Consider the following 11,747-nt stretch of genomic DNA (forward strand, 5'->3'; position numbering starts at 1 on the left):
ACATGTCTGCTTCCCCAGAGGGAGCTGGGCTTCCTGGGAGGCCCATGTGATCTGGTCACAGCCAAGCCTCGTTTCCTGGGTTTGGCCAGCCAAGGAGGACCTTCTTCCACTGGGTGGAGAACACCCCTGGAACACAGTCCGCGGTGTTTTCATGAACTTCTCCAAAACACAATGAACACACGGAACCTGGGTATAACTAAGCTGTATGTACCTGATTTTAACAACCCCCTTTTCTTAAAAACAATCACACATTAATGCAAACCAGCTGTAAACAAAAGGTCTATTTGCCTTTGAAGATCAACTTTTCTCATACTGTTTTCTTCAAAATAGAAATCTTATTTTATTATTATAATAGAAATGTATTTTAAATGGACACAAAATTGCTGTAGCTTTACAATATGGAATAAAAGTCATTTACTTGGCCAAAAAAATATGTACAGCTCATATTATTGTTATGCCTTAAATGATTTTAAAAGACCCTACAGACTGGGAGAAATTTTGAACGGTGACATATCTGACAAGGATCTAATTTCTAAAATTTTTTCTTTCTTTTTTTTTTTTTCTAATTTCTAAAATTCATAGAAAGCTTTACTCATCATCAATAAAAAGATAAGTAATCCACTTTCCTAAATAGGAAAAGGGTATGAACAGACATTCGACCAGAGAAGACAGTCAAGCAGCTAGAAACCACAGAAAGACGGGCTTGCCATCAGGAGCCAGTGCCACTGCCTTTGAGTCCGTTCTAACTCCAGTGGGCCCAGCAGACAGAGTAGGACTGCTCTGTCGTGCTTCTGAAGTGGTGAATATTTGTGGAAACGAGCACCCTCATCTTTCTCACAAAGAATGGTTGGTAGACTATTAACTCATTACACCCTTAGAGAGATGCAGACCAAGACTATAATGTCAATATCCTGACAATATTCATGTCAAAAATTTTTTTTTAAGATGGGGAAAGATATCTTTCAGCAGAGGTGCTTTCTCTATCTGTTTGATGACATATGAATCTGTCATCATTGGTTTTTCTCATGCCAGATTATCTGATCCTCAGCCTGGGAATTGTGTGTTGTGTGAATTTTCCTTTATGCCTGTTCTGCTGTTTGAACTTAACTCAATGGACTCATGATGTACCTGATCTTTTATCCTTGGCTAACTTCACTTAGCATAATATCCTTCCATGAGATGAGATGTTTCATCTTTTTGTCACTATTTTTTAGGGATGTATAGCATTCTGTTGTGTGCATATACCAAAATTTCTTAATCCATTAGTCTATTGATGGAAATTTGGTCTATTTTCAATTTTTTGCAATAGTGAACTACACAGTGACAAACAGTAGAGAGCAGATGTCTGGTCATGGTTTATTTCTTATTTCTTCTGGGTAAATGCCCAAGGAGTGGAATTGCTGGGTCACATGGTAACTCAATTTCCATCTCTTTCAGGCATCACCAAATTGCTTTCCTCAGTGGCGGTACATACCTACAGGTCCACCAGCAGTGAATGAGAGTTCTTATCTCACCACACCCCTTCCAACATTTGTTGCTTTCTGTTTTTTTGAGTTGGGATATCTTTGTGGTTGTTAGGTGGTATCTCATAGTTATTTTTATTTGCTTTCCCAGAGGCCTAATAATCGGGAACATTTTCTCATATGTTTATTGGCCATTTGGGTTTCCTCCTTTGTGAATTTTCTGTTCAAGTCTTTTGCCCCACCTCCTCAGTGGGCTGTTCACTTTTTTCTTGTTGTAAGCTTGCATGATTCTGTAGATTTTAGTAATAAACCCTTCGTCTGATATGTCATTTAAACATCTTTTCCCAGTCAGTCAGTGGGCTCTCTTACTACTCTCTTTATGAAGTCTTTACATTTACACAAATGTTTTATCTTTATGGTTTTTGTGTTTGTTCTGTACAAGATAGGCAATGCTACAGAGAAAGCTACTGAACTGACAGTTTCTGTAGGGCATGGGAGAGGAGGAGGCGGGTGGGGGTGGGGCCACAGGAGCAGAGCAGTGAGCCAACAAAAACAGATATAGAAGAATAGTAAGGTTCTGAAATGGATGGCAAGGAGGATGTAGCTTTTCTGGTCATGTCTGATCAATAGAATTGTATCTGAGAGGAATTACTGAGAGGTGAATTATGGATAAACTCTTAGACAAATCATAATACTGGTTCAGATGAACTGCGTTGGGACTGACGACTCAATGAAACAGGAAAAAATAATGTGATAGATAAACAGTCTCAGAAAAACCTATGTTTACTTAAATCCTTTTGGAAGTGTAAGTACAAACACACAAAAAGAAAACATACAGCTTCTTACATAGCTTTCTTGTGATTAAAAACCCCAGACACTTCTAGAAGTTCCATAATTAGAGTTGGCAATTTTCTTTTCTCACAAAATGTCAGTCATCAAATCCTTGACACAGAGTATGCAATGATAATATTATAAATGTTCTATATCATCACAGTGAATATATTACATGTAAACAAGTCTAATATTAAAACACACAAGCTGGCTCCAAATTTCTCCAAACAATGCACAGTGCAAATGAGGACAAACACTAACAAATTATATAATATAGACATTCATACTTCTGAGTAAATTAATAATTCAGAAACACCATTCACAAAAAAGCAGATGCCTTCCATTCCTATAGTAGGATTCTATGGTACTATAAAGAAGAGCAAGGAAGGTCTGTATGTTAAAACTAAAAAGAAGGAGGAGGAGGAGGAGGAGAAAGGGAAAAAGAAAGGAGGGAGGAAGGAAGATGAAACTTCTGTATGTACCTAATATGTTAGCTTAAAGTCATCAATGACAATAGGGACAGAGTACCCAGTAAGCAAAAGGCAAATATGTTGCGTATCAATGAAATAAGGACATCCGTTGTTCAAAGCAAAGACCCATAGATGCCAAGCAGACAAGATACAAGGACAAGTGAGTTCCATAGTGGGAAGGAACTCACATGGCACTGAATCTAATTGATATTAGCCAGAGTGAACGAGAATGCGCCAATCAGAAATTAAATGGACTTGGTTGAGAATCGCTGCACGCACGGTTGCTTAACCTCAGAGGCAGATCCTACTTCAGTATCTTGATTGGCTTGATCTTTTACTGCCACTTCCCCTGGAATTGAAAACCCTTTCCTCCGCAGGCATCTTGGGAGTACACTATTTCTTCCCAGTAAAGAAGGAAGGGAATGAGGTGTCAAGCTTAACTCTTGCTAAATTCATCCAATATGTAACTGGACCCAGCACGAGCAGTTACTGGGCAACATTGGATTGTGTTAACAGGTAATAGGCTCCTGATTGATTTTTGAGAGCACCTTCATCACCACATCTGCTGATCCAGCAACTCGAACCAGAAGGCCAACAATGCCTTTAGCCCTGAATCAAACACAAGGGGGTGCTCTTGCACCTTTCCTGGTAAGCAACCAATGGGAACTCCAGGCCCACTTGACTCCCAAAAGTGAGAGAAGGAAAATGAGTCTGCCATTGCAATTAATTCAATCAAGTGACTTTTTAACTTTTTAACTGCCTTTCCATGCAGTTTGTCTTGAGGTTTGTGAACAATAATATTTATAAATGTAACTTTAAAATAAATTTTACGTACACGCAGATGCAATCTAACGTACATGGACTATAATATGGTTGTTGTTAGGTACCATGGAGTGGTTCTGCGCCACGGAGACCCTATGCACAACAGAAGGAAACACTGCTGGTCCTGCGCCGCCCTCACAACTATTTTGATACTTGAGCTCATTGTTTGGAGCCATTGTGTCAGTGCACCTCTCTGAGGGCCTTTCCGCTTGTACGCTGTCCCTCCTTTACCAAGCATGAAGTCCTTCTCCAGGGAATGCTCTCCCCTGACAAAGAATAGAAATTCAATATGTAGCTAACATTAAAAGTTTTAATTATGTCATAAATGAATTTCATTTTTTATTCTCTGTTGAGTGGGACACTGTGCTTGCTATTACTCTATATGCACTAATAAATAAAGTATGGGCACATTAAAAATGATATTTATTTATCATGCAAATAAGGTTTCTGCAAGATGAGCATGTTTTTAAAATCCATCTTCCAAGAAAGCAGCAAAAGGTGTTGATCAGAATTTTACATTTACATTTTATCAGAGCATTTATAAGTCTTCATATAAGGAAATTGAGCCATTCCTCCAAGAAATAAATCAAATGAATATTTAGTTTCACAAAAATTACATTTGTGGAAATGCGCTTTATTTTTCATTTCCGTCAGACTGATTTTGTGTTAAGAAATTAATTGATACTGTTATGGTTTGCAAAACAAACTTGAAGTGGTGCTGCTGTTACATCAAATATGTACATATATCTGAATACAAGAGTGAACAATTCCACAAAGATATAAAATGTACATTTTTAAAGTGTATATTTTCACTTTAGATCTAATAAAGTATAACCTCACATCCATGTCTCCTCTCTCTCTCTCCTTCCCTTACTCCCTCCTTCCCTCCCTCCCTCTCCTATCACCTACTCTCTCTCTTTGATCACATTTGTGATGTATCTCATCATCCACAAAGCAAATCTAAATGCATCTTCAGGTTGAGCTCATCCTTGTATTTGTATTATACTTTTCATAACTGCTCTAGTCCCCATCAATGAACTGTGAAGGCACGTCATCGAGGGATGGAAATTGGGTGAGCAAGATTTTCAGTATTATTTCATGATGGAAAACATTCATGGAGATCTGTGTGACACCCAACAAACATCTATGGCAAACAAATGAAATTGGTTTGGGCTGCTTGTAAATGCTGCTTCTTTTGATTACCTCAGGCCTGAAGAAGAAAGTTACATCTTACAAACCAGTTATGTTTAGGGTTTAGTTTTTTGGTGTTTTTTTTTTTCACTTCCTAATTTTTGAATGTAAATTTCTACTTTAATGTCCAAATTCAAATGTAAATTTTATCTGATAAGTTTTACTAATGTTAATTAGCTTGAATTAATGTTTGCTACAGTAGAACCGAATTTTAAAACTGACATCATTTTATATCCAAGTGAAATGAAACAGCAACTAAGTGGACCCCAAAAATGAGAGCTCACAGACTCACTGAAGATAAAAGGGGAAGGTTCTGTAAATCCATAAAGACAGCTCCAAAGTTAAGTTCTGTTTTCAAATATAATGAGTCAGAACATAATTCATTCCTTAATACTTAACATATATATGTACATAGATCTATTTCCCTATTCTTATATAAATATATTTACATATGTACATGCCTTTATTTAGACCTTTATAAATATCCTTTACCTCCTGCTTCTTTCCTCTATTTCCTTTTACTTTTCTCTTGTCCTACTATCATGTTCAGCCTTCATTTGGGTTTCAGTAATTCCTCTTGGCTACATTGCATTTGATCAAGCCCTACCAGGCCTCTTATATCTTCCTCGCCATTGATTTTAGATCACTTGTTGTTCCCTTGTCCCTGGGTTTGTTAACACCCACTTCGTTTGCCCTGTCTCTCCTCTCTTGTGTCCCCTGGAACCATCAGTCGCATTGCTTTTTCCTCCAGTTGTTGCTCCTGCCGATCTTATCTAGATAGATATGCAAAACCAATAATAGTATGTATTAAGGTAGCAGACAGACATTGGGCCTCTGCTCAAATACTCCCTCAATGAAAGAACACTTTGTCCTAATAACCCACCATTCTGTGATGCTCACTTTCCCAACACAATCAAAGAAGACAAAATGGGTGCATAAGCTAATGTGGTGAAGAAAGCTGATGGTGCCCAGCTATTACAAGATATAGTGTCAGGAGTCTTAAAGATTTGAAGTTAAACAAGCTGCCACATGGAAGAAACAAAGTCCACATAGAAGCAGCTCACCAACTCATGTGATCACAAGGTGTGGGTGGGATCAAGTATCAAGCATCAGGTTCACATTTTGATGTAAACAAGTGGGTTCTGAGTGGAGACCCAAAGCTCATCTGTAGACAATTGGACATCTCACAGAAGACTCACAAGGAAGGAATTAGCCAGCCAGGGTGCAGGACAGCACTGATGAATCACATGACATTCCTCTAGTTCTTTAATGCTCCCCAACCACCACCACCACCACCACCACTATCATGACCCCAGTTCTATCTTACAAATCTGGCTAGATTGGAGCATGTACACTGGTATAGATATGAGCTCTTGACACACAAATCAGGACGGATAAATCCCTCAGGACCAACAATGAGAGTAGCGATACCATGAGGGTAAAGGGAAGGTGTGGGGGAGAAGGGGGAGAATAGGGGAAGAGATAACAATGATATAACCACCCTCCCTTCAGGGAGACAAACAGAAACGTGGGTGAAGGGAGACAGCAAATGGTGTGAAATATGAAAATAAGAATAATTTAAAATGTATCAAGGGTTCACGAGGGTGGAAGGGTGGGGGAGGGAGGGGAAAATGAGGAGCTGATACCAAGGTCTCAAGTACAAAGAAAATGTTTTGGAAATGATGATGGCAACTTATGTACAAATTGATATATGGATTGTTGTAAGAGCTGTAAGTGCCCTCAATAAAAGGATTTGTTAAAGCATATTTGGGGGTTTTTTGAGGGGGATGCTTGAAGGATATATTCTAAACATTTAGATGCGGAGCAGGAGAGACTCTTGCCTTGCAGTCCACCAATACTAAGGGTGGGCCCAGACAGAATTGCAAGTTTGGGAAAATTAGTAAACTCTCTGACACTGAAAGCAACCTCATGTTTATATTTTGGACTAGTGATAACGGTACTGGCTTTGGAATTCATCAGTCATCCTGGATCCTCCATTGAACTAGGTGAGGTAGTTAATTTATTGTGTCAACCTGGCCGGTAAACACATGTGGGATTAATTAAAGGGCAGAGAAATAAATGGCTCGGCAAGCCTCGCCTTTCTTGACTCTCGCTCATTGACCATCATCAGACCAGTGTGCGGCTGCCTTGCTTGTTCTGTGCCTAAATTTGCAAGCTACACTACCTGTGGGACACCTAACTCGTGGACTGTGTTGCTGTAATTTGAGGTTCCTTCAAGACCTGCTTCACCACACCATTAGAATTTACATCTCTTGATCTGGGGACTGTCAGACCCTGTCATCTGGCTGACTGTTGATGACCTGCCTTGCTGTTTACTGCCTGTGCCCGGATAGCTTGAATTGCTCTACAGAGGACTACCTGGCAGCCCTCATGACTTGAAGGACTGCCAGTGTCTCCCAACTGTCTCAAGGGAGTGAGTTGCATGGAGTCACTTGTATTGCTTTATAATTTAATTAACTGTTTATTTCTTATGTTATATATCTATCTATGTGGATAAATATGTATATATAATTATTAGCAATCTGGTTTTGTCTCTCTAGAGAACCTTGTCTAACACACTAGCTATGTAACATTATAGAACGCTTTGAATTCCATTCTCTTCATCTACAAAATGAAACATTCTACCTCATAGAGTTGTACTGTGTGACTATCAAAGATAACATATGCCAATGCCTAACAAAATGACTATCAATCACACCAATGTTTACCTATTACTTGTGCATTATAATTTATATTTGATTGATATCTTTACATACTACCTCTCCTTTTCTCTCATTTTTTGGTCTTACCTTTTCTCTTTCTGTCCATTACACACACACACACACACACACACACACACACACACTATCTGGAGGAAGATGTACCAGGAGACTAACAATAGAGTCATTTGGGGGCAATGAGATTGCAATGCTTGATGTTTGTTTTGCTTTGTTTGTGGTTTTGCCCAGTGATATTTTCTATGGTAAATTATTTCAATAATTTTCAAAAGTTGTGTATTTATTCAAATGAAAATCAGCATACACCGAGCCTATTAAGATAATTTAGATGTGGGGTCATGAATGTTTGAACTGAGGCCGTGGCAATGGGAATGGAAAATAAGAGCAAAATGTGAGGGACACATTGCTTATAAGTAAGTAAGTGATTGTGAAGGGAAAAGCCAAGGATGATTCCAAGAGTGGTGGGAAATTAAGTTGAGTAAGTGGGAACTGATTGGAGAGGGGTGGGCATGCTGGATTTAGTTCTGATTTTACTGGTTTGATTGGATGGCAGAGAACCAAGAGGAAATGTCTAAGAGATGATGTGGTGGACATCAGAGGTGGTGTCAGCGTGGAGAAATGGACTTACAAATCTACAAAGAAATATATAAAAGGACACCAAGGGAGAAGGGAATGTAACATTGAACTTTGAAGAGTGGCTGCATTTATAGGAAGAAGAAAAATCAATGAAGCACAAAGAAAGAGTAGCTAAAGTAGACATTTTCAAATCAATTCTGTGCTCAAATAATGGAGTGGGTTTTTAAAAATAGCAATGAATGTGCAAAGAAAATATAGGCTTTTACAATTTATTTCTTATCAGCTTATACCTCACTAAGTACCTTGGGAAAAATAGAAATAGAGTAACCTTAATTCCTTATCTGAGTCTCTTAAGACCTTATCTGAGTCTCTTCCAATTAATGCTCTTTCATTTAGACTTTTTTTTCTCCTTCTACACTTCACGTCCAGATATATGAGGGGGTAACCCCCAAACTATAATTTTTTTTCAAAGCTATGTATTTCAATTTTGTCACAAAACAACCTTAGCAGCTTCAAAGTACTCTCTATTATACTTAATACTTTTGTCAAATCTGCAATCCCATTCTTGGAAACATTTTTCAAACTCATCTGTTTGGATGGTTGACAGAATCTCCCTTGATTTTTTATTCACCTCTTCTACATCATCAAATGGCTGTCCTTTCATGTCCCTCTGAATTTGCACAAACAAAAATAAGTCATATAGAGCAAGGTAAGGTGAGTCAGGTGCATGGGTCAAGAGAGACATGCTGTTTTTGTTTTTTTATCCAAAATGGGTTTTGTTAGAATGGCTTCCCACTCATCTTGATTCAGGGTATTTTAGTGCTGCTTCTGTCTGAAGGAGCATCCTTCTGTGAGCCTTGCTTTTCCTCCTGTAGGCTGACAGAGGACAGTAGAGCAGCCAACACACAAAACGACTGTTTGTGCATGGCTGAAGACTGTGGTGATTTTATAGCAGCCTGGGCATTTGACATCCATGAAGTAGGAATTGGGGCTCTGCACCAGGTGCTGCTTCTTGTGTTTCCTCTTCTCCTCTTCGGGAGAGGAATGAAGGCGATCCTGTGCACGAGGCATGATCGCCGGGCAGTCATCAGCGCTGGAAAGGCGAGGCATGCTGTTTTTTGCCAAGAACTGGAGCACTGAGATGGCTGCATGAGCAGGTGCATTGTTGTGGTGGCAAAACCAGTCCCCGATCTGGTCGTTTTTGTCACCTTGTTCTGCAATCTTCTCAGAACCTCAAAATAGAAAACTTGATTAACAGTCTGACCTGGTGGAATGAACTCCAAATGCACTATTCCCCTCGAACCAAAGAACAAATGAACACCTTGATCTGTGATTTCACTTGATGAGTTCTTGGAGGGCAAGACGATGACGTAGCCCACTGAAGGCTGGGTCACTTTGGAGCTGTTCTTTCAAAGCACAGAGTGTTTCCATTCAACACTCTCTCCTGATCAGTCAGAACCTGAGGCACAAATTTCTCAGTGACCTTTCTCATTCCCAAATCTTCCGTGAAAACCAAGCTCCAAAATAGTCCAGATAAAACTTCCCTATCTCAATGGTCTGTCATTGGACTTTGAGCACATGTGCATGTGCATTTGTCGACAGTTTCATTGTTCAAGAAGTTTACGAACATCCAGAACGAGGTTTGTCATCACTCAACATTTCACCTTTTTTTTTTTCAAATGAGGACACTACTGGTTTCCTTGAGTTCCCATAGCTCTGCCCTTGTAAGCTGTGTTCAACATCACAACAGTTTCTGCTGCATGCTGTTCTCTTAAATTGGCCATCACAAAAAACGAGGTTTGAGTAGAACTGTTTTTAGGAAAAATTTCACGGTAACTAGAGAGAACCTTCCCAGGTGACCCCACTAACACTCAGAGTGAGTTCTTTGATGCTCGCCTAATGGGGAAAAATGCCTACTAAGAAAACTCTGCCCAGTAGTGCTTTCCCCATTGTTTGTTTGTTTGTTTGTGAGGGTGGGTTACCCCTCATATATTCTGACTATAGAACCCTTGTTTACTTATCATCTAGAATTTTACAAGCATTTTCAAACGGTCCACTGTAATGTTGACAATCATTTGTCCCTTACTCAATAATTATTCCACAAAGCAGGATCTGTATTTCTGTTACTTATGAGATCAGCAAATTCAACAATTCCAGATTCTCAAATAGTCTTACTTTTTACAGTTATATTTTTTTAATATAGTAAGGAATGAATGCAGAATTTGAAACAAATTCTATTATATATGTATTGCTATTAGTAACTTAAACACTAGTGGCATTAGGATAATGATTTCCTCCCATTAAGATCATATGTTCAGTGAAAGAATTATCTTCTTTATTTTTTTAGTCATTTTATTGGAGGCTCTTACAGTTCTTATCAAAATCCATCCATGCATCCATTGTGTCAAGCACATTTGTACATATGTTGCCATCATCATTTTCAAAACATTTTCTTTCTACTTGAGCTCATTCCTCCCCCCACCTCATCAACTCCTTATAATTTATAAATTATCATTTTTTCATGTCTTACACTAAATGCTGCCTCCCTTCACCTACTTTTCTGGTGTCTGCCCCCCTGGGAAGGAGTTATATGTAGATCATTGTGATCAGTTCTCCCTTTATCAAATGTTTTTTCTGCACCTATTGATATTATCATGTGGTTCTTATCCATTTTCTTCTCAATGTGATGGATGGCATTGATGGACTTTTAGATATTGAACCATCCTGCATCCCTGGAATGAATCCCACCTGGTCATGATGGATGATTTGTTTAATATACTTTTGTATTCTATTGGCCAATATTTTGTTGAGGGTTTTTGCATTAATGTTCATTCTAGATTATCAGTCTGTAGTTCTCTATTCTTGTGGGATCTTTGCTCAGTTTGTAGAATGAGTTTGGGAATTTACCATCTTTTTCTGTATTTTGGGATAGTTTGTGTCGGATCTGTGGCAGCTCTTCCCTAAATTCTTGATAGAATTCTGCTGTAAAGTTGCCTGGCCGAGTAGTTTTTTTCACTGCTAGCTCTTTGATAACCATATCTATTTCTTTTATTGCTATGGGTCTATTGAGGTTCTTGACTTCTATCAGGGATATTCTAAGGAGGATTGTTTTTCCAAGTATTTGTCCATGTCATCCACATTGTTGAGTTCATTGGAAAACAGATTTGCATAGTAGTTTGTTATTATTCTTTTAACCTCTTTAGGGTCTGTTGTGTTTTCTCTTGACTTATCCCTCATCCTGGCTATTGATGTTTGCTCCTTCCTATCCTGGGTTAGGTTTGCCAGCAGTATGTCAAGTCTCTTAATCCTTTGAAAGAACCAGCTTTTTGCTGCATTGATTTTGCCTTATACTCTTGCATTCCCTCTGATGTATCTCAGGCCTGATTTTTACTATTTCTTTTCTTTTACTCTTGGAGGGATTGTTCTGTTGACTCTGCTCTAGTTGCTGAAAAATTTTGTGATAACATGTCAGTCACGAGTCTCTCTTCCTTTTTCATATGTGCGTTAATTGCTTCAAACAGCCTCTGGTAACTGCTTTTACTGTGACCCATAAGTTTTGGTACATTGTGTTCGCATTTCAGTTAGTTTCTCTCTTTTTTTAATCATTTTATTGGGAGCTCTTACAGGTATTATAACAATTGATAATTCAGTTAGAT

General features: G+C 38.6%; 1 protein-coding gene across 1 annotated transcript; it reads right to left on the minus strand.

Annotated features, from left to right (window-relative positions):
* Positions 1–8,907: 8,907 nt before the first annotated feature.
* On the minus strand, positions 8,908–9,162 carry LOC105979181 (40S ribosomal protein S27-like). Its single transcript, XM_013006254.1, has one exon. It carries the CDS (start codon positions 9,160–9,162, stop codon positions 8,908–8,910), a length of 255 nt encoding a protein of 84 aa, XP_012861708.1.
* Between the last annotated feature and the right edge of the window lie 2,585 nt (positions 9,163–11,747).

The sequence above is a fragment of the Echinops telfairi genome, unplaced genomic scaffold (genome assembly GCF_000313985.2).
Source record: "Echinops telfairi isolate 266 unplaced genomic scaffold, ASM31398v2 ScPeMD7_7421;HRSCAF=8459, whole genome shotgun sequence".
NCBI classification, from domain to species: Eukaryota; Metazoa; Chordata; class Mammalia; order Afrosoricida; family Tenrecidae; genus Echinops; species Echinops telfairi.

Coding starts and splice junctions, on each gene's coding strand:
- LOC105979181 (XM_013006254.1), bottom strand. CDS start 9,162: ATGCCTCGTGCACAGGATCGCCTTCATTCCTCTCCCGAAGAGGAGAAG.